Genomic DNA, 22,928 nt, shown 5'->3' with positions numbered 1-22,928 from the left:
AAGGAAAGGAACGGGACCAACTGTGGGTTTGTAAACAAACAATATGGTTTTGACGTCAGCCATAGCATTTCATGTGCTGGAACAGTTTCTATCGTGTGGCCAGTTCCTGCCCCTGAAGAGTATCTCATTTAATTTAGATGTGTTCATGATATGGGATGGGATGTCAAATCCAAGGGAACTACAGGGCAGCCCTGAAGGCAAGGTCTCTGCTGGAAAGATTGCATAAACTGTACTTCCAAGGAGCAGCAGAGAGCTTCTGGCTCAGGGAAGAGAGGGGAAAGTCCTGTCTACTGCAGATGGAAGGGGAGGATAAAGTGAAGGGAAGAGAAATGTATGGAATGGGCACTGTCATGGGGAGGGACTTTCCCTCTTCTTTAGAAATGAACCAATTCGAGGGTTTTTTCTGCATTCACGCTATCCAACAAAATCTGCATAACTTTTTCCAGAGCAACAAATCCTACCCACAGCCTTCAGCAGTCCTTCCCGTTTTGTTTTCAGTCCTCCTTGGGTTCCTCTCTCTCTGCTCTCCCTGTACTCACCCTGCAGACAAGCACCAGGGAGGATAACTCACCCAGGGAGATTTTCTTTAGGTACTGCTCCACCATCCATGGGATCATCCACATGCAGATGGAAGATTCTTTGTGAGCCCATTTATCAGCTTGGGCCTTAAATGATATGAATTTCTCTACAAACATACTTTATTACCAGTGTAACAATTATACAGCGTATATATTTGGAAAGAAAACAGGACACAATTCCCCTTGCTGTTATTTCATGTCACAGAATCCTGACTACCTGTTGAAAAACTATTTCCAATAAAAATGTAAGGTTGTTGTTTTTGAGACCAGCCTTAGGTGTAGTATTCAGACCAATACTACAAAACAAATCACAGAAGTTATAACCACCTGAGCTTGGTTATTTACAGTGGAAGGCAAGCTGCAATTCCTTCCTTTGATCTATTTGCTGGCTTCAGGATTACATTTCCCAACCTCGCTCTTTTAATCACTGTAAACATGGTGGAGAGAAAATGGGCTTTGTGGTTTTGATCAGACTGGTCTTTGATGGCTTCTCTTTCCCACTTTCAGTGCCTGAACTTTATATGTGACACCGCCACATAGATTGTGTGATCTGCACGTGGAGCCACATCATTTTGCTGCCACATCTCCACCCCTGAGTGGGTACAGCCCTGGGGGTGTATCTATCCACCTGTCCACTCCCAGCTGGAGCAGGGCAGGGTCCCACACAGGCACATCATCCCTCAATCAGCATTCCCTCGGGAGCAAGCCTGGAAAATCACGCTTTGCTTTCCCAAGACCCCTCACCCATGTGTTTAGAATTCCTGAAAGATACCCCAGCAGCGTGGGGCAGAGCAGGGTGGCCCAAGCTACCTGGGGACAGCAGCAGCCTTTCTGCCACAGGATGTTGCTCAGTGCAGGCTGCAAAGCATTTCTAGGAAGCCTGATAAATACTCCAGCATCCCTCTGCCATTGCTGTCCACGCTGCAGCTCCTTGGTTGCCATCAGCACCCACCCTGGCAGCTCAGCAAACCTCCTTTACGTAGGTCTGAGTGCCACTGCAGAGCCTGCACCATCAGTGTGCCTCCAGGTAAAAGAACTCCACAGTGACCAAAAAGAATGATGTAGGTGAAGGTCTTGATCATGTCTGAAGAAAGCACAATACCCCAGATAAAAGTGAAGGGGGGAAAAAAAGCCAGCTTTTGTAAAAAGTTGCCTGTGAAGAAAGAGCATGTGAACTCTGTGGCTTCGATTTTGTCCCACTTCACTCTGTTCACCATCTCTACAGATGTGTATTTTTAACAACACTGAAAAGAACCTGCCAGAGTTGGAAGCTCAAGCCACTTTTACCCTGGATATATGGGATGCAAATGTCACCTAAGAGGTTAAATGGCACAGGAAGGACTTTTTTTTTTTTTCTCTTTTTAAACCAAGAATGGACAAATTAGTATTAATGGGGCTGATCTTTCCGACTGTGACATCTCACTAAATATAAATATTTAACACAAGAAATCCTCAGAGTTCTCTTCTATCTGAGCACAGTACGCAGTCAGAAATGGATTTACCAAAGGAGTGAAAAGTTTTCTGCAATAATGCAACAAATCACTCTGTGGAACAAACACAGACATGTTCTGTGGCAGTTTCCCCACAAGCTTCAATCTATGGGGGAGGGGGGGAAAAAAAAAAAAATCTTGATTTATTATATAGCATTTGGACAGTTGGGAAAGCAAATTTGCCAAAGATCAGAAAAATCAACTCTTTCACCCAAGCAGGTTTTTTTTACGGAAGAAAAAAGCACAGAATGGGTCTGAGCAAAATAAATAAAAATTCCACACTTTTAACCAAGAGAACCTTCTGCGTCATTCAGAAGCATTCACAGACATCCAGAATCTTTTATCATCATAACAACACTCTGGCCTTTAAAATTACAGCTCTTTCTTATACTTCTGCTTACTGATGGCCTTTAAACCAGTGGGTTTCTCCAACTTGAGGCATCTCTTCGTGCAGAGTCAAATGCAGGAACTTTTAAAGCTGCTCCTTGCTGGTTTTCCTCTTCCCCTCAAAACATCCCTCTTTTGCCAAGCTATCACCTCTGAGCTTTAAAGGCAGCAGGACCCCACCTAACCAGCAGCATCCACCACACGAGTCACGGTCAGTAGTGTCTCAAACATCACTTTTTGTCCCTTGAAAAGGGCTTCTAATGCCAATATGGAAATTATCCAACCTGCAAAGGGCTGGCTGTTTTAATACAATCACACACAGCCAGGGAGAGGGCTGCAAATGGAAACATATATTAGCCACTCAGAGTATACAAGCCTCACTCAGCCCAGTAAAGCTATCAGTGTAGCATCCCTGCTCCCCCTGCCTATTTAATTAGCACACAATGAAGGCCACTGAATTTCCCAGCAAAAGGTGTTGCATACTTTGGACAAAAAAGAAAGGAGAAAAGAAGTTGCTTTCAAGTGCAATCCAAAAAAATAGCTCCTTGGCTAAATGGCACTTTTAATAAAGACGTTTCCAGTGTTTGTTTATTTATCAAAAAGCAGTGTTTCTCTCGGGTGTTTTCATTTTTATTTCTGTGCTCAAGAAGGAGGGGAAAAAAAAGGGCTTTACTAAGCAAGCCTTTCAGTAAGACACCAGATGATGGATAGTCAAACACAGAGCCTCCTGTAAACACAGAGGTAACCAAAAGGTATGAACTGACTCATAATTGTGTCAACACAGGTCGCAGCCCCTTGGTTTATTTCAGCCTTCCTGTTTTTCACAGATTTCTTTTCACACTACACTATTTTTTTTTTGAGACACAGACTCTTTTCAGTACACCTTAGCGGGGTGCAAGAGCACACACGTTTTTACACCAAAATGTGGGCAGCTACACACACGTGGAGGCTGCAGTGCCACAGCTACAACAGCAGCATTTTCCATCCACTGCTTCTGGCTGCATTAAACTGCACTGTGCAGTCCATGCTCAGTCTGAATCAAAAGGTCCATCCCATCCCTGCCTCCAGCCTTTCCCTGGAGGCTCTTGGGAAGCATCCAAAAAAGAGGAGTACAACAAAACCTCAACAGCCTGGTGCTCCAGTTCATGCAACGCTCCAAGACTCGGTGTGATTTTCTTGCTAACCAAAGTGGCAAGACTCTGTCTGACCAAAAGTGCTGGGAGGTGGACAGGCAGCAAAGAGGTCTGTGAGGAGCAGAACCTGCCCATATTTGTCTTGGTCTCTAAACAAACTGAATTAGGCTGTAGCCTTTTCCTTGTATGAAGTTTAGAACCATAGAATCGTGGTTTGGGTTGGAAGGTTGGAAAGATCACTGAGTTCCAATCCCCCTGCCTTGGGCAGGGACCTTCCACTAAAAGCCCCATCCAACCTGGCCTTGGAGGAAAAAGCCATTCTGGGGTCTCTGTTTCATTACTAGCACTGACTGGTGGGTTCAGAAATCGGTAGGGGAGGGACTGATGGGCAGACACACCAAGAACTTGAATACCCTGCAAGTCACAGAGCAGTTCAGTTGATGGTCCAAGACAGACTTTTCAGTACATTCCCTGATAAAAATCACCTGGGGAAACACCTGAGATCTGAAATCCTGAGATCCTTTTAAAGGACTTGCAGAAAACCACAAATGAAGGGTCAAAGGCAGGGAAATGGTTCCTCCTCAGCAGAGGCAGTAAAAGAAGCAGTTTATGGCCAGACTGCCAGTACTTGTTCCTGGATGCCCACCCTGAGCACCTCAGGTCAACCACACACAGGCAAACCACTTAATGCTGTAGAGCCACCCCTCCAAGGCGTGTCAGATACCCTGTGTGAGCAAGGAGAAGTTCAGACACCTCTTTGTCTGGGATGTTTCAACCTCAGCTGGATTAACTGAAAATGGTAGAGCCAGCAAGGACAGATGACCTTACTCAGGCTTAGCTCATTCCTTGTGTCATCACACCCAGCTCAGCAGGACAGCTACTCAATAAAAACCAGAGTCACAGAACGAGGATTTGGACCTTATTTCCCACTGTGGAAAAGTCAGTTGCTAAAATTCCCAGTCAACAGGTAATCACTGTCGTGAAGCCAAATCCACCCAGAGATCACACAAGGGTCGGTTACTTCATCAAATCATTCACACAAACAAATGCAAAACCAAATTACATTTAGGACAAAGCTTACACACACACACAAAAGCAAAAAAAAAAAAAAGCCAGAAATAGCATTTCAGAAACTGAAATCACTGGCAGACTTAACTTTTTTAAGACCACTCATTTTAAGATACTACACCTTCACAAAGAGCAGCATTTTATCTGGAGCCACTTCCCCCCCTGTAGAAACCAAGGCTGACAGAACAAAAAGGAGAATTCCTTTTGCAAATTACAATATATGAAGTCAGATTTGCTTCCAGCAGGTTCTGTACCTTCAGAAATTGGTCAGGGTTTGTGTGTTTGTCGAGTGGCCATAAACTGGGGAAAACCTACACCCTCTTCTACTGCCTCCCCTCTTTTCTTTACCTCCTTTGAGCTCTACAGCAGAAGATGAGGGGAGGAAATGTTACTGAAGGAGACCATGAAAAGACTTTCCACATATTTTCTCTGCATAACCACGCTGTGAATTTCTAAGGTAAATAGTGCCAGGGCACTGTCACTCAGACCCCAGGAGTTCACCCAAGTTAGACAAATTATGCTGCCTGTTATCTCAGTTGTTACAGATTCTTGCCTTTCATTCATTCCTTGCCAGTGGCTGGATTTGATGTGCAGGGGAGAAAAGAAGCCTCAAAAGCTGAAGTTAACCTTTTGTGGTGAGACCAGTAATGCTGGGCTCTCCAGAGGAGAGTGCAGAAGGAGATAGCTGCTAGCCTTGTTTGCCAAGGCAGCAGCCAAAAAAATGCTAAAATTTGGCACACATGAGCAGGAGAAAGGCAGTGCTATGAAAATGGCCATTGCAAGCTCCCTTCCAAATCTGCAGTGTTTGGCCCACACAGATAAAACAAATTAAGTTTAAAAAAAAAATAAAAATGTACATGTCCTATAAAAACCCACATAAAGCAGCGCCGTGGTTGTGGTTTGAGTAGAGGATGGTGCTGCTGAGCAATCCTGCCTGGTAGAGGTACTGCCTGTTGCTTCAAGCATCACATCCAGACTGTAATTAACACTAACCTTCAACTACAATCAGCAAGTCTCATTTCCTCCCTGATAAAGAGCTCCTTATTAGAAGGCAATGCAGGATGTGACGAGGGGATCCATTTCTGAATGCCTTTTTACAGCCACTGTCCTGGTGGGCAGGCACTGAGTTTTACTGATGCAACGCTTCCAAAGAAAGGAAAAGCTCTTACCTATGGTTCTTCGGAGATCTTCACACTGGCTGATGTGAGGGAATTTCAGGATTTCCTTCCACTTTTTGCTTTTGCCTTTGCGTTTCCCTCCACCCCCTGCAGAGAAAGAGATACCAGGATTAGATTGCTCTGGGGGGCACGGTCACACCCAGAGATCACCAGCCCAGCCACAGTTCTTACAGATACCAGTAACAAGAAAAGCTGAGACACTGTGGGTTCGTGTACAGATAGGTCCCTGGAAGTGTCCAAGGCCAGGTTGGATGGGCCCTGAGCAACCTGGGATACTGGAAGGTGTCCCTGCCCATGGCAGGGGGATTGGAACATGATGAGCTTTCACATCCCTTCCAACCCAAATCATTCTATGATTCTGTGACACAGATAAATCTGAGCTTGTCTGGCCTTAAAACAGACCGAGGAGACAGCATCTGTCAGAAGATCAGATTGCTGGAAGTTGGGAGTCCATGTTTGTGGCCCACCAGGTCCAGTTCAGATGACAGCCCTGAACCGAGCATCTCCAACGCCACCTCTGCCCCAACCAACAGCCATTTCACACAAGTCAAATAATCTTGTAAAATTACAGCCCACACCTCCGAGACCCTCAGCCTTTCTGTGCTGATGAATCCCCCTCATCAGTGTCCCTCCATAAACACCTTGCTGCAGGCATCCCTGGCATCTGCAGGTGCCACACCTGAGCTGCCCAGGGGGCTGCCCTCTGCACTGGGCTCCGACCAGCAAAGGCAGTGTTTCCAGCAAACCTCACTGTGCTGCTTGCTGGGAGGATCCCTCTGGATGTGACAGCCCAGATGAAGGCTGGGATTCTCCAAGTCCCTGTATTTACTGCAGTTCAGTCCCTGCACACAAAATCTGATTCACTTGAGTCTATTTTCCATGCACTAGCACATCAAATGACTAATTCAGAGCCGAGTTAATTTTGTAGAGGGGCTGGTAGAGTCACAGTTGCAGACTGAGGATGTGTTAGATCCTACACAACATTGCAGGCTAAATCAGGAGAGCATTGACTCAAAAGGTAGCAGACCACCAGAGAGGAAACATGAGCCTCAGAAAAAAATGCCAAGTACTGCACTCTGTGGGGTGTTTCTGATCACACAGAACCTTTGCCACAGGAGTGCTTCTTTTGCATGTCATGCTCCTTTGCTTTTGGTGGCCAATGGGATTTCTGTCACAGAGTCCGCCTTGAATGATTTTAAAACTTCTTAATCACAGGAACTGCTTGCATTTCTACAGCATGCAACGTGGAGCAGAGGTACCTGCACTAGCCATAAAGGAACTAGCTTGTTTAGACAATCACAAGCACAGCCCTGAGACCCTTTCCAGGAATTAGACTCCAGCAAAGCACAGAGAGCTGGGACTGTCCCCACACTGCACAGTATTATGCAACACAGATGTACCCTCTGGGTCTGTAATGAATTCTGCTCCCACCCTCCCTCCTCAGTGCATCCCAAACACTGCTGCTGAAGCCATTTCCTTTCCTATCCCTCCAGCCACAGCATCAGAGAGGCTGTCCTGCTCCCTCAGTCTTGGGTACACAAGGTGCCGAGAAGCATTTTGTGGGCTGGGGTTCATGGGGATCACATGTGATCATCTGTTCTCCAGTTCCTGAGGCTCTGCTCTGGCTGCCAGTGACCACAGGGCTTGGATTCAGCAACCCAAAGGGTCATCACTGACTTTCATCTCCCCAAAAACCCACTCTTGCAATCCAGCTCAGCAGCCCCTGCATGCCAGGCTGCTGCCACCTCCACTTGCCCCTGTTCTCCTTCTCTTCTGGCAGTGCTGTGCCTGATGCACCCCAGGACACAGCTGGCCCTCCTGGCTGCCAAGAACTCTTGTAAACTCTGAGTTCTATGCATTGATGTCAAAGCTCCATGGGAATTAAATGAATGAAGTACTTATCACCTAGCACTGGGGCAGGGATGGGGAGGAAGGGGAAAGCAAGGAGGGAAACCGCTGGGCTGGTGCTAGAGCAGAATGATCCTCCTTTGACAGGGACAGGGTTTGAATCTGGATTTCTGGATCCCTTCCTCAGGCTGTCAGCTTCTACAGCAGAGCATCCCACCTCCATGCACAAACACGTGCCCCTCATTCCTGGCTGCTGCCTCTGCCCCTGCAGGGACCTGCTCTGCTCCCACCAGGGATCTGACAGACAGGGGTACTGCAGGGCTCTCTGCTCGAGGGCTGTGCAGCTGCTTGGGCAGCAATGCCTGCTCCAGCAGTACTTCCAAACATTTCTGGACACAGGAGGCAGTGGGAATAAGCCAGATGAAAGCATCCTCTAGGGTGCATCTGCTCAGCACTGGTACATCTTCACCCACTGAAGGTCTACCTTCCAGGCCCAAGCACTGGAGATTTCAGAGCACACCTGCTTCTCCAGAAGTCCTCACAAAATGGTTGCATCTTCAGCACAGCATCAAGCAGTGCAGACCACTGCAAACCAGCCCCTGGCTCTAAATGACAGCCCTGAGATTTGTGCAGAGGGCGGAATGATTCTGCTAAGCTGGGCCAGAACACTTTTAAAATCCATTGGATGTAAAACATATATTGATATATTTACACTGGATGATGTATTCCCCACATTAAATTTCCATCAGAAGCGGGGAAGGGCTCTGCGGTGCCCTGTTACAGCCGTGATCGATACAGCCAGCGTGTTCTCTCCTCTTCTGTGGCTATCCTCCAAAAATAAGCAGCCTTGCCTGATGAATCATTTGCTCTTAGCTGAGCGTGAAGCAGCGTTGCTGCTTTGCCTGTGACGTCTTTATGTTAAAGATTCTGATCAAGGGCTTTAATCGACCCGACCTTTCCACTCCCAGCTTTTCTTGTGGAGCCAGCACTGTTTGCTGGCTCCAAACGTTAATTCTGGGGGGTTTGAAGGACATAATGCAGTGAGACAGCTGAGACAGAGTAAATTGTCTAGCAGAGCTAAAAGCTAAGAGGGGAGGTGTCTGTGAATAGGTCAGTCACTGTGCAGGCTGCAGAGGGAAGCTTTTCACACGTTGCCTTGATTGCTGCCTTTGCACCATCTATTCTGCACAGGATTTGCAATCTTCAAGGCAGCTTCTCAGGGCAAGGCTTGACAGGCGGGCCATGTATCAGATGTGAGTTCCATCGTGTGGGTTTGGAGGGCCTGACTGCTTCAAAACCTTGGTTTGCTGCTGATGATGAAAGGGGAGCTGCCAGCAACAGCAAGAAATCTCAGCTCTGCTCCCCTGCATGCACTTAACAACTCAGCATTTGCAAACTGAGGCTTGAAGCTAATTCTCCAATATGTCAACCAGTCCTGCAGGAAACAAAAGCATTTGCTCTACATCTTACCTACTGAAAAATACATGGCTTTTTTCGTATCATCTTGTGATGCCACATGGCAAATCTAGCTCTGATCTCTGCCTGCAAGGAGAGAGACATAACCAGAGGCACACATGTAAAACATTTGCAAGCAGGAGCTACCCTTAGCCTAAAGTGCCTACTTTTTTTCCCCTTCCATTATTCATGATATACTTACTCTCCTAACACTGAGAGGAGACAGCAAAATACCTGCACATTATTAAGCCAGTGAGATATTAAGTGGCCTGTCCAAAATTACACAAAAAATCAGAGACAGAGGAAGGAGCTGAAGAAGAAGCTGAAGAAGCCAAAGTGCTGAGCCCTTTAACCCTGCTAAAGACAGCCCCAAGCTGTGCTTCTGCTCTGCTGATTAAAGATACTTCACCACACAGAGTAAAACATATTGCTGGGTGAATCCATTCCAGCATCATTCCATTTGTGCCTCACACCGCCATGCGAGGGGGCCTTTAAGCATGGCCAAGCTGCCTTCCTACTCTTGCTCTGTTCCTGCTCAGGGTGATAAGTCAGCATCAGATCCCACGCTGCCAGGCCTGGCTAACCCAGGACAGCCTAAAATTTCAATGCCTCCAACTGTATTAACTGCAATCTAGTTAATCCAGTTTAGGTAAACTACCCACAAATCACTGGAGGATGACTACAGCTGGTGTCTTCTGTTTGGCAACAGTAGCCAGGCTGTCATCCAAGGCCTTCCCAACAAGAGTAAAGAGCTTGGAATGCAAGGCTTTGGTTGCACAGCACGTGAAAGCAGTGAAACAAACTCAAAAAAAAAAATTAAAAGTCAAAAAATCATGGTTAGCATCCCATTTCCACTCAAAATCTATCTATGTTTCTTCTTCTCTTCCTCTTGCCATGCTTCTTTTACTCAGTCTCTCCCATCAAGGTGTTTGTAGATAGATATATATATATATATGGAATTGCCATATTAGATTAAGGTCTGTCCAGTACAGGACAGACCAAAGGTAGCTTCAGAGGAAGACTTTGCAAAGCTGTTTCTAAAGTGTTTGAAAAGCAGGAATTTTCCTCCCTGTTCTGTTAATTAGATACAGTTAACAAAACAAGAACGTGCATTCCTTCCAAACAATTTCTTCTCCTTCTTTTTAAGAATCTGTGTTACTTAAATTCAGGCTGTTCTTATGATCCTGGTAAATGCCCTGAACTGTTGGAATACCTGCACGCCTCATGTGGGTGGGAGTCCCAGAGATTAACCATGTATTTGTGAAGGATAAGAATACCAATTTTAATCTGCTTATTTTCCTACGGCGCCTCTCCCTAATGAGACAGCATGAATAAAACTTATCAGCCCATTGTTTTCCCCTAGGAATTTTTCATGTCTAACACATTTAGCCCCCAAGGCAACCAGTTTCACCCTTATTAGACCTGTTTCACATGGAAGTTCTCCCAGGTTCACTATTCTTCTTTCATATTAGTGCCACCCACGCTCAGCTGTACTAGCAAATAATACCAGCTTGTTTTCAAAGAATTAAAGCCACTGCTTGCTCTCTGCTCTTCATCCTGCCCTCCTCCTCTGGCAAAGCAGAAAAAAACCCAGCCAGGACCCCTGATTTATTCTTACAGCATCTTAGATGATACTCCTGACCAACCTGTGCTTAAAACAAGCCCTTACAAGACCGTTGGGAACCTCTTTATGGATCCCCTTCCATGCCAGCCCAAGGAAAATAGGAAGAGCATGAGGGCTGGATTTTCAGAAGCAGGTGGGTGTGCACCATCCACGGGGATGCAGTGCCTCTGAGAACCAGCCTCTAGAGGCTCTCTTTTATGAGATACAACAGTAAGTCCACAACACGCCCCCCAAAGAGAATCATGTTGCACAGCTCCTCTTATCGATGCTAATCTGCCTTTATCTCCCACAGCCTGTTTTGAACACGGCTCCAAACAGTCCCAGGCCACGGTAAGAGTTTTTGTGCCCACCTTCCCTGCTGTCACAGCCTGCTTGCTCATAAATCATCTGCATGTTCCTACAAATACCCGAGCCTGACAACCACTGTGTAAAACGGTTGGAAATGAACAGCAGATGTATTTCATGTTTAAGCCTTCAGAACCACAGAGATGGGAATTTCACAAGCAAAAATGCAAGCTTCTCCCCAGCAGAGTCAGGCTGGCTTTGCAATCTGGCTACCAGAGGACCAGAGGGCAAAATATTCTGTATACAGCTGGCATCTAAAGTCCTATTAACGTTGGCTTACAGAAGTCACTGTTCATAAACAAACACTTAATTGCAGGAATATCTACCTATGATTTAAATAAGAGATCAAGTAGTGCTGTAAATAGCAGTAAATGGCTGAAACATAACTTTAACAACACATTTTATGTGTTAATAATAATGTTAATAGTATGCTTTAATAACATCCACTGCCCTGAAGGGACAGAGGAAACCAAGGGATTAGTTTTTGAAGATTGATCCTCGGGGCTTAACTATCATATGTCAAGGCCATTTCGGTACCACTCCAGGAATATAAAGGAGCCTTTACATAAGCTACCTTTATGCCTGGTCAGAGCACATTCAAAGGATCTTAACTAAACTGAGAAAGCAGGCCTTTAATTTTTTCTGTTAGTCTCCAGTAGGCACCCCAGTTAGTGGCATTCTCTGTACAACTCTGTCTGCATCCTTCACTGGGCATTCTTAATGCATATTTGAGATTATTTCAGCAAGTTGTCTTTGGGTTTTGTGGGCCAGTTCACACATAATGGGCGTGCAATTCACTGCTGCACATGCTAACAGGGAGTTGTTTGGTGATGTAACTTCCCTCAGTGCAGCTTAATTTTCCCCTGCATAAGCACCTTTAGTTTGTCTATTATGGTGTCTCTCTCTTTTATGCTTTGTATTTAAATGTATTGTGTTCATCTGCAGCTGATGAATGTCCAAGGGGAGATTGCTGGCTTTTATGTCACAAAGAAAAATAATCCAGATGATACAAAGTATACTGAAGATTTACAGTCTATTAAAAAAAAAACACACAGTAAATCTTACAAAAATAAAACCAGCTCTCATCTAAAATACTAAAATTAGGCACAGGCCAAAATTTTAACTTCTTATTCTTGACCTCAAAGTAAACTACACTACTGGCACAAATCCAGGCAGTTTTGCTGTGTTTAGAATGCATTACCACGTCTCAGGTATTCCAACAGGCTGATCAGAAGAACTGAGGCTTCAGATTGAAACGTGCTGGGTAATATTTGACATTGTAGTTGGCAACAAGAATGGAAGAGACCATGCAACAAGTGAATGTGGAGCCACTGCACTCCCTTGGGAGCTGTTTCTGGATCTGTAAACTCCCTTGGAGGAACAGGCAGAGGCTATGATGTCTGAATTTGGGAAGCACTGAGAGATTTTGTCCATCAGTGGTGTAGTTGACAGAAAAAATTTGACTGCAACACTTCAGCATCGATGATTACTATGGGGGAGCAACCTTTTGAACAGAGCTGTTGAGAATCAAGGTTATCACCCTTCTGAAAACACCACATCTGCCAGCGGAACCTTCCTACGAACCGGAGCTGAGAGTCAGTATCTCAGAGCTCCACAAAACTCTGATTTAGAGAAATTAAACCATTTCTTTGCGATAACATTTGAGTCATCTCAGTTCTTTAACGTCAAAACATTATCATGGAACATATCAAATAGAGTATTAAGATATTATATCACAGGAACAGAACGGGTACGGTAAATTGACACTCTTTACTTCATTAAAATGATGTTTCTATATTGTCAATAAGAAGTTAGAAAAATCAATTTTTTTTTTTCTTTTAGGAAGACACTTTCTCGCAAACCCTTTAATTTTTGACAAAATCTCATTCTCCGAAAGGAAGAGTCTTTTGTCAGAAATGTTCTCAACTGTCACACGCTTTGGAGTACATGAGAATTAAAGAAAGAACGTGGCCTGCCCATATCTGAATGTTCTAGCGAATCTAAATTCCCACATTCCCCACCAGTTCCCTCGAATTAATTCGCACAGCTGTGAATTATACTGACCCTAGGAGACCTGCTTCCCATTCTCCCAGAGTAAGAACGCAAATCCAGGCTCTGGAAATCCTGCTGGAACAGGGCTCGATAACATCTTTCCAGGAAGGAACTCCTCTTTAAGCAATGGTTTTTCAAACTTATGACCTGTTCCATGTATTTATTCCCCTGTTTAGTAGCATGCTTGCAAGCTGCCAACTGATGCCCCCAAACCCAAACCTGCCAAAGCAACTTGGGGTGCTCCTGGGCAGGGTCAGGAGTGGGAACTGATGATCCTTGTGGGCCCCTTCCAAGCCAGCATATTCCATGATTCTGGGAACTCCTCACCCACACACAGCCCCTGTAGGCTGCCCAGGAGTGTGAGTGGTGCCCCTGGACTCAGCAGTGTTCCTCAAACAACCCAAACCTTCTTAGGGCTGGCCCTAAACCCAAAACACCTTGAAGGGGCGTGTGGGTCCCAGTTAGACCCTGAGACAAATGACTGGAAGGCTCAGGAGACTCAGCTGATCTGCTGCTCCACCTTGGGCAATTCTGCTGTTCACCAACACACGAGACAGGCAGGAGCAACACCCCAGGAAACCTGCCCTGCTCCAGGCAGATCTGTGGGGCTCAGCTCTCCTGAAAACCACGGTGCCACTTGCAGAGGCACAACGTGCAAACACCCGGCCCGGAGCAGGGAACGACGCGGGTTCTCTCTGTCCCTGTCAAAGAGCTGTGTGGGCTTTTTCTCCCACAAATAGTTCTGCAGGCTCTAAAATAAGAACTTAGCCTCTGTGTTCCTGACATTTGAGTTTTATAAGGAGCATTTCTGAGCTGTGGGGAGGAGATCCAACTGGATGGGAGGTGAGAATTCGAGCGTTCCTATCAGCAGTCTGTAGCCAAGCTCTGAGAATTATGTTCTATTCTGGTTTTTTGCCCCCACCTAAATGAACTTACCCACAAGGCTAAAGGAAAGACTTTTAGTAAATGCCATGACAGATTAATTAGTTGAGACAGGCTGTTTTATTGGGCCTGACTGATTTATTGCTTCCACCAAACTGGTAGAATCGGTGAAGCCTTGAGGTGCTCTGACAAGAACTCAGAAATACAGATGTGGTTTGCTTTCCATACATAAATCACAGCACACTCATTCAGTGTTGATGGCTCATGTCTGAGGGCTGAAAACAGCCACCAGGGAAGTAAGAAAGAAACAATGAAGAGTCTCCGTGAGGGAGGCAGAAGAACAAACCCCTCAAGCACCCCAGCACTCAGCCCTGTTCTCTGGCAGGCAGACTGGCAGATGTTCAGGAGTGCAGCACACAGCTCTCAGCTCTAGAGCCTGACACAAAGTGATTCTGCAGCCCCTCTGTGCTGCCTACATGTGCAAATATTGACCAAATCCCTGCACTACCACAGTCTCTCCTCCCACATTTAATCCCACCAGTGACACAAGCCCAGCAAAGGTGCTGATGTGGGCACTTGAATAGAAGGCCACTGAGGAAATGCCATCAAGTCCCCAGTATGTTTTGATCTTGTGGTGTTGTGATATTTTTGCAGGGGTCTGGAGGAGCATTCAGTCAGTCTCACAGAGCAGGGAGACAAGCCCAATAGCCATAGAAAGTGTCCTTCAATGATGCCTGGCTGGATTTAACCTCCCTTCTCAACACACCAACATCAGATCTCAACATCTCATCTCAGACAGTTGATATAAAGAAGCTAAAAATTGTGAAAATGAGGCTGGGAACCTCCTCAGTAGATGTGTGTGGGTTACACTGGTAGAACTGTTTTAGAGGAACTTCTCTTCTGTGACACTTCAGCCCTTTTGCTTCCAGAGTCAGCCAGGAAGAAAAGGACAGCATCATAACACATGTCAGAATGGGATCAGATCAGACCCATCAGACACAAACTCAGACAATGACCTGGCCCATCTTCCTTGCTCTCCTTGGTCAGTAACACACCAGATTCCGAGATATATGCACAAAGCACAAATTAAACCCTAGATACAAGACAAGCCTTCAAATATGCTGCAGAGGAAACCTGGAGAGGGATATGAAACCCCCCTGAAATGCCTGGTTACAGCAAGAATTTTTCAGTTGCAGTGAGTGGTTGGCAGAGGGGAAAAGGTGCTGGTGCAGACTTTGATTGGGAGGGCAGAGATTCTAGGTGGATGCCAGGGAAGGCTGTAAGGGCGTGCACAGCACTGATGTGAAAGGACATGGCCAGCTTTAGGGGAAACCTCCCCCTTACTTAGCTACAAAGCCTGGCTTTGGCCCCGTCATCTTGTCCAGCAACAAGGTACCAACAGCTGCTTTCTGTAGATGTTGCTGGCACACCCTGATAAATCACTCTTGAAATCACAGAAAACATCATCCTCAAAAATCATCGACAGCCCAAGACATGATGGTAACAGCATTGCATGCGTCAGCATTTAGGATCATCATTGTAAAAGGTTGCAGAAGGGATTGGGGTTAATGGAGGTAATCTGTGATTATCTGCTGCAACAGATTGCTCTGCCAGTGACTCATCTGCCACAATATATTGTGGGCTGCAGCTGCAAATAGCGAGGAGGACGGAGCTGGCTCCCAGGCTAACTAAGACTGCGGCTGTTGTTCAGAGAAACCCCTATGAGAGAGGGTGCCAAGCCACTGCAGGTGTGTGACAGCCTGGCAGAGCTCTGCTGAGGGGAGTGGGCTGTGACGGTGCTCCACAGTCACTCATCCACGGGTGTTACTATAGCTACCAGCTGAAGGACTCAACGCAAAAAGAAGAAATAAAAAAAAAAAATGAAAAAAGAAAATTAGGAGGTGGAAAACAAAAACCAAGGAAAGTTGTTGTAAAGCAAAGGCCGAGGGTTCCTCTGATTAGCTGATGAAGTGCTTCAAAAGCAGCGACTGAGAAATGAGGCTGGAGGGCTGCACGGCGTAAGCGTCAGGTGATGTAAGCAGCTGCCTCGCCTCTCCCACCCACCCACCACGACCCCGAGAGCTGGCACTGTCCTAATAAACATCAAACAGAGCTCTGTGCCAGGGATGGATTAACTATTTCCTCATTGCTCACAAAGTCCTGCACTTCCACTGGCTCTCACCGCAGCCCTAGGGCCAGAATTACAACAAGGTATTGATTTGGGCCATCAGCCCCCCGGGAGAAGTGTGGAAACAGGCCAGAAAGAACAATGATCCTACCACCAGGGACTCCAGCAGAGAGCAAAAGCTAGGTACTGTCATAGCTTGGAAGATGAAGGAAGAAGAAGAAAACAGCACCATGCACCCATCCCACACCTCCCATTGGAAAGCCCCTGCCTCTGCTCTGGATGCCCAACATAGCCCAAAGCACCAAAAGCAGCTGCAGCCAGGGACAGACACTTCTAATATGTACATAAATCTAAATAAATGTATAGTTCCTGCTCTGCTGCTCCCCTGACAGCCAGCTGTTCCCTTTGCTTGCCGTTATCGTCACTCCGAGATTAATGTCACTGCCTGGGACAGCTCATTAGCAATTTTTATTACAAAGCATATACATTTGGCTGATGGTGGGCAAAAGCTAAGCCTCTGAGTAAATAAAATACCAGGACAGCTCTCAGGGAATGACAGAGAACAGATATCTGCGGGGTCTGTACCCCAGCTCTGAAAGCCAAGAACGGCAGGAGGTCAGAGATCAGCGGCTTAATTGTCCGGCGAATTAATGGTGACGAACGTCTGTTTGCCCTCTTGTTACAACTGACACCAGATATTTCAGAGAAAGCACAAGGACACTTGGCTACAGAGGAATGTTTGGATGGCTGAAGCTGAGACTGTTGCCAGTCCCAGCCCGTCAGAGCGGCGCAGGTCACACGAAGTCACCGTAGGAAATGCTGCTGACTCCAGCACAAACCAGAACCTTCTGGGCCCGGCCAAGCAGCCACAGATTATTCTCGCTTTGGAAAGAAAGATTGTTTGCTTATATTTTTAAAAAAAACCCCTCAGATCCAGGTCTTCAAATATACAAGCATAAAGAATAAAATAAAACTGGAAGAGTGTGAACTGCACCGTAAAAATCAACCTGAACTTGTTTCCTCCCCTTTTGAAGAAAAATTGAATGCGACAGAAAAAACCCACAAACACACCAAAAACAAACAAACAAAAAACCCAAACAAACAAAAAACCCCAAACAAAGAAAAACACCCCCAAACCAGAACATATTACAAAAGCAAAATTTTTCTTTACATTTTCCCTCTCCAGAAAACATCCCTCTTTTATTGTCCTGTACAACCCTGGTTCAGCAATGCATCTCTGAGTGGAAGATGTCACAATGGGAAGGGTAACAACTTTCACCCAGTTAGTGACATTTTGTGAAGCTGGCTAATTCTTTTCTGTTGAAACAACTTCTTCCACAATCAAGAGTCAGGTCTAGTTATTTACTTTCTTCTTGTTGCTCAACCTCACTTCAGATTTTCATGTGTAGCTGTAGGAACAAGGATGAAAGCTTCCCTTTGTTTTAAGGTGGTTATGTTAGCTTTGAGCTGTTGTGAAAGAGATTGAAGGGCACATCTCTCCCATTCATCCAAATATATGTGAACCCCTCCGGTGTCTAATTTAAGCTTCATAAACAAGGAACAAGTACTTTCTGAATACTAAAAAATACAGTATCAACCTACCAGTCAGTTTCAGAGAACTATAAAGTCACTTCTTATGTCATAAGTCACTCCCCTCCTTATGGGACTTGCTGATACCTTTAATTAATAGTGGTAATATGTAACTCTGCCAACAAGGATGTGTAACATTGAATTAGGAGACTAAAGTGTAAGTATTCTTTCAGTAGTGTTTTCCACAGAGGTCATGATGACCAGGGAACAGACACACTGGTTTTTCAAGCAAATCTATGTGCTCAGTCTCTGACTGAGCTAATTACAATGGTGCCTTGAGCACTGCTGTCTTGAAGTGTCTGCCAGCATGTCCCTAACAAACCACCAGGTTCACATTTTTCCAGCCCAGATGGAAAAGTCTGGTTATCAGGTCAGAGTCAATTCCACCTCTGAGGCCAATGTACTTCCACCCCACACAGATCCAGCCAGCTGAACTTCATGAACAACTGAGAAGTTAGTGACTGAACAGTGTATTTGTTTGCTTCTCGCTTCTGCCGCTCATCAGTGCCCAGGGGACAAAACCTGCTGGGTCTGTGGGGATAAAAACTTCACATGGTGCTCAAGGGCTGAAGGAGGCAAGTCCTGGAGCAGCTCCAGTGTGAGGGTGGTCTGACCTGCACGTGGGCACGTGCCCACTTGGCATCCACCAGACAGACTAGAGCTGAACAAATCTACAGACACAATCTCTGCTGCAAGAATCACCTTCTGTCCAGGTGTTTTATGAAATCCATGTATTGGGTTGTTACTATCATTCCTTCCAAGGTGTCAGGGAAGAAAAAAGAAGTCCAGCCCTTGCTTTAGATGATATTCTGATTTTTAAACTCACGACAGCAAAACCCCAAGAAACTACCCAGAAAACCCAAGCCTCCTTATCTCATCAGACTCCCCCTGTGACGCAGCAAACACTGATCTTCATGTCTGAGCATCTAAGCCCAGGTGGCACATGTGCTATTTTAGCACCTCTTGGGACCACTCTGGGAGATAATGTAATTAATATTATCTTGGTGATGGCTATTTTACCACATCCCACCGGGAAACTGCAATCTGTGCTTATGGAACTTGAACCCGGTCAATGCCCGCTTCCGACCAGTTTCAGGTGTCTCCTAATTTAAGGATACATTTACAGACAAAACAGGTCAGCAGCTCTTCCCAGGGAGCCAAACAGTATCTTAATCACTTGTGTTTAATAGGAAACAAATGACTGAGCACTGATAAAGGTCACCATTATGCTTTTGAGGAAAAGAAAAGTGACTGCAGAACAATCTGATAACGGGAGAATTTGCTTCCTGCGTAACTCAATATTTATAAACCCTCCCCGCAAGGGGGCAAAAAGGAAATCATTTCAGCTGGCTGAAAGCAACATTCCAAGTGATGTTTTTAAGACGACAACACAAACAGGACCCCAGCTGAAAGCAGTGCTTGTGGGAAAGATATGGAGAAGGACAAGAGGGGGCAGAAAGCCCGGAGCTCCGGCTGCGCTCCGGCACAGCACTCCAGCTGCCCGTGGGCATGCATGGACCTGGCACAGCACACACTCCTGCTCAGCCTCTCCCACGGCAACAGAGGGCCAGCAGGGGGAAGCAGGATTGCCCTGGTGGGGCTTTCCACCTTCAGTGGAATGACTGGAGTGAAAACCTCCCTCCTCCCCAGCAAACATATGCACGAAGACACGGGATTGTTTTTCATCCTGAAGGCCAGACCTGCACAGAATCAGAGCATCACAGAACATGTCAAGGTGGAAGGGACCCACAAAATCACTGAGTCCAACTCCTGACCCTGCACAGACACCGCAACAATCCCACCCTGTCCCTGAGAGTGTTGTCCAAACCCTCCTGGAGCTCTGTCAGCCTTGGGGCTGTGCCCACTGCCCTGGGGAGCCTGTTCAGTGCCAACCCCCCTCTGGGGGAAGAACCTTCTTCCAATATCCAACCTAAACACCCCTGACACAACTTCAAGCTATTCCCTCAGGTCCTGTCACTGGTCAGTCTTACCATACCAGGAATTTCAGTTATTTTCCATGCTTTTCTATATTTAATCCTCTTGAAATGCAGGCAGTGATTGCCCTGCAGCCTGACCGGTGTCTCAAGAGCAGAACTAGTTCTCAGCCTCAACAGCCTCGAGCCCAGCTATGTCAAGCACCCAGAATTTCAGCTGATTTCTTTGGGAACCACACATTCCACCAAGCCCTTCAGCAAGGCCCTTGAGAGAGGGAGAGAAAAGGACCCTAACTGAGGAGTCCCCTCTGCACAAAATTTTAAGTGTTCCTGGAGAAGTGTTGTTTTCCAAGGCTTCCTGGTAAGGAAGTTTTTCATGGGAGAATAACGTGGCAGATGTGGAAGAGTGCTTACAGTGATAGCAAAAATAAATATAAATTATTTGTATTTTGTGCCCAAAAAGGCAGTGTTCTCAATTATTAAAAAAAGAAATGTTTATCTCCCAGAAGTAGATAAACAAAGACAGGGGAAAGAAAAACAGTAGAAGGTACATCTACTTTGTTTCACATTTTCCACGCTAGTAGATGACAAAGTGGTTTGCACTTTGCTGCCTTGGCTTCGGATATCAAAATATTTCAGAGATGCTTTTAAAGTACATTAATAAAAATAATAAAACCAACACACCCCTTAGCTTTTCAGCAGTGCCCTCTACTTAAAGACCTAAAAGCATTTTTGCAAACAAAAAATAGCAAAAGCTTTTCCAGCTGAAAGATGAATTTTGCCCTCACATAAAATAGCATGACTTTTACAGTCCTGTTGAGACACTCCACATGTGCAACTGGGAAAAGAAGTTATCACATGTGGTTTAAACGCACAGCTTTAATTAGAAAGCAACAAAACAAAACAAAAAAACACAAAATAAAACCAGACCCGTTCTTCTTGGAAATTTTTCCAGTTGATATTGTCAGAGGACCTAAGAAAATTAGGGCTGCTAGATGCTGGGGGGAAAAGCACTCTTCACTTTCTCTTTGCTCTGTGTGTTTTGAGCAGCCCAGCCCCGGAGAGAGGAAGCACAGGGAGCTGCTGGGTGCTCCAAGCACACACTGGTGTGGTGTGGATCCCCTCCACCAATTTGCTTTTCTGCAGTGCCTGGGGGCCAACAAATTCAGGACCTCTTTGTACAGGGCAATGCATGAACACAGATCCCACCCCTGAAGGGTTTCCAGCTCACAGTACAGCAGCCAAAATCACTCCCCTGACATCCTGAACTCCCTGTTGTCACTGGGGATGCTGCCTTTGCCTTCAGCAAGGGTTAGGATTTCATCCCCTGAGGCTTCAGGGGGTCACAGTTTTCCCACTCATCAACACAATTGCTTTCTGAGGAAGGTCCATATTTCAAAAAGGGGTGGTATTACTAAAAAAACATTAAAAGTTGCCAGGAACAATTAAGGACTGCAAATGTACTGTTGTCCAGAGCTGACTGTGTTTCAAACAGATTCAATAAAGAACATAAAGATGGAAAGAACATTGAAGAACCAGGGCAAGTCAGACCAGGTGTTTTCCTTCACATTCTCCCTGACATCTCTTTTCTTTCTGTCTTCCCCACTTCTGTCCATCTCTTTCATTTCAAGCATTAATTACTTATTTCTGTTTTCCAGGTTTTCTTCTTTTCACCTTTTGTTGACTATCAGCATCCACCAGCCTTAAATGCCACCTTCTGTCTCTGGCCTGTTGCAAACTGCACTGCTACCCCTCCACATCCTTCTGACTCTTGAAAGCCACCCTAGGAACAGGGACTTGGAGCCTCTTGCTCTTCTCTTCCCTCATTTCAGTCTGGTCCTAGAGTAGACTGCAGTGTCCTGTTCCCTCTCACTTGTTCTCTGTTTCTCCAGTCCCTGAGCTCTAAATTCTCTTCTGCATACTTGTACACCTTCAGCAAGCTGGAAACACTCATCACCAGCACCCCCAGCCCAATCAGACATCATGTCTAGGACATGTAGGCACCCCATTAGGGTAAAGTCATCTCTCTGAAGAATAAAACACAAGGGAGGCCCCTGGCACTGGAAATCGCTGCCACAGGCCTATTCATCCTCTTCAAAAGCTGACATGTTAAAATAACAGAATAGAAGGAATTCGTGGCAATTTGGTCACACACAAAAAAAGCCAAGAACAGGACTTTGGTCTTGCCCTGAAATCCAAGATACAACAGCAGATGTCTTTCATCTATATGACCTTTTCCACTAAGACAAAAGAAAGACAGGATATTAAATCACAGTTTAAGGCTTTTATGACTCTTGGCAAGCATTTATTTATTATGGGTTTGTTTGTTTTGGGACTTTGTTTTTAGGCAAAGTGTTATTTTTTGTACTTTTCACGGAACTTCAGCTGAAATACCATAAAAACGTCTGAGACAAATTTCTTGCGGGTGATTTAAACATTTTCGAAGTCACAAGCTGACTCCCCTCCCAACTCATACTGCTCAAACCAGTGTGTTTAAACCAGGGCAGCCATTCAACATGAAGGCAGCATTTAATTTTTCACAAAGCCGTGGAAAACCCTGATGGCACAGATGAACTGCATTGTTGCCTTCTTAATTTGCTCACAGCCCTCGCTGGGGAAGAGCTCTCCCCAGCATGCTCAGCTCACCTTACAGATGACTCAGCAGACAAGCTTCCAGTGAAGACAATCCAGAGGAAAGGATGTTAACCTTGGACCCAGGGAGGATTAGTTTGAAGTCCTTCTTCTGGTACTCATAGATCATAGATTTCTCATGCTATTTTAGGCAGAGAGTTGGGCTGTGTAAATACCTTGTGAAATTAAGGCTCCCCATCACAGACAGACTTGGGGGAGACGGCTGAAGCAGACATGGGTTTGTTCACCCAGCCCCTCTGCCAGGGACTATTACCCTTGGAGAACATCAGATTTAATGGGCTGTGCTCCTCATTCACAGCTGCTGAAACTCAGATGTGACATCAGGCTCTAAACCATGCCTGCAGGTACACGTCCTCACTAAAGCTACACACCACCTTCATCTCGCCCTCCATCAGTTCCTAGCACACAACGTGAACCAAGAGCATTTCCTAAGCTTCCCTTTGATACTGATGGCTGTAAATACATTAAAGACTGAGAAACCCTGGAGCCAGAGAGAAATTTTCAGTGAAACATTCTTCCCCTCAGAAAATACCAATCATCCAAAAGTAAATGTTTCACAGATGTGTCACTTCTGACATTTTATT

At 45.6% G+C, this 22,928-nt stretch overlaps 1 protein-coding gene across 1 annotated transcript in view; it reads right to left on the bottom strand.

Annotated features, from left to right (window-relative positions):
* The window catches only part of GRK5 (G protein-coupled receptor kinase 5), a 153,749-nt gene that overhangs the window by 83,653 nt on the left and 47,168 nt on the right, over positions 1–22,928 (bottom strand). Inside the window, exon 2 of the mRNA XM_050334428.1 lies at positions 5,826–5,921. Coding sequence (XP_050190385.1) covers positions 5,826–5,921 — 96 coding nt within the window. The remainder of the gene's footprint in view (positions 1–5,825; positions 5,922–22,928) is intronic.

Source organism: Myiozetetes cayanensis, unplaced genomic scaffold, assembly GCF_022539395.1.
Source record: "Myiozetetes cayanensis isolate MyiCay16 unplaced genomic scaffold, myiCay2020 scf10, whole genome shotgun sequence".
NCBI lineage: Eukaryota > Metazoa > Chordata > Aves > Passeriformes > Tyrannidae > Myiozetetes > Myiozetetes cayanensis.
The sequence above is the reverse complement of the archived record's forward strand: the minus strand, read 5'-3'. Positions and strand labels throughout refer to the sequence as shown.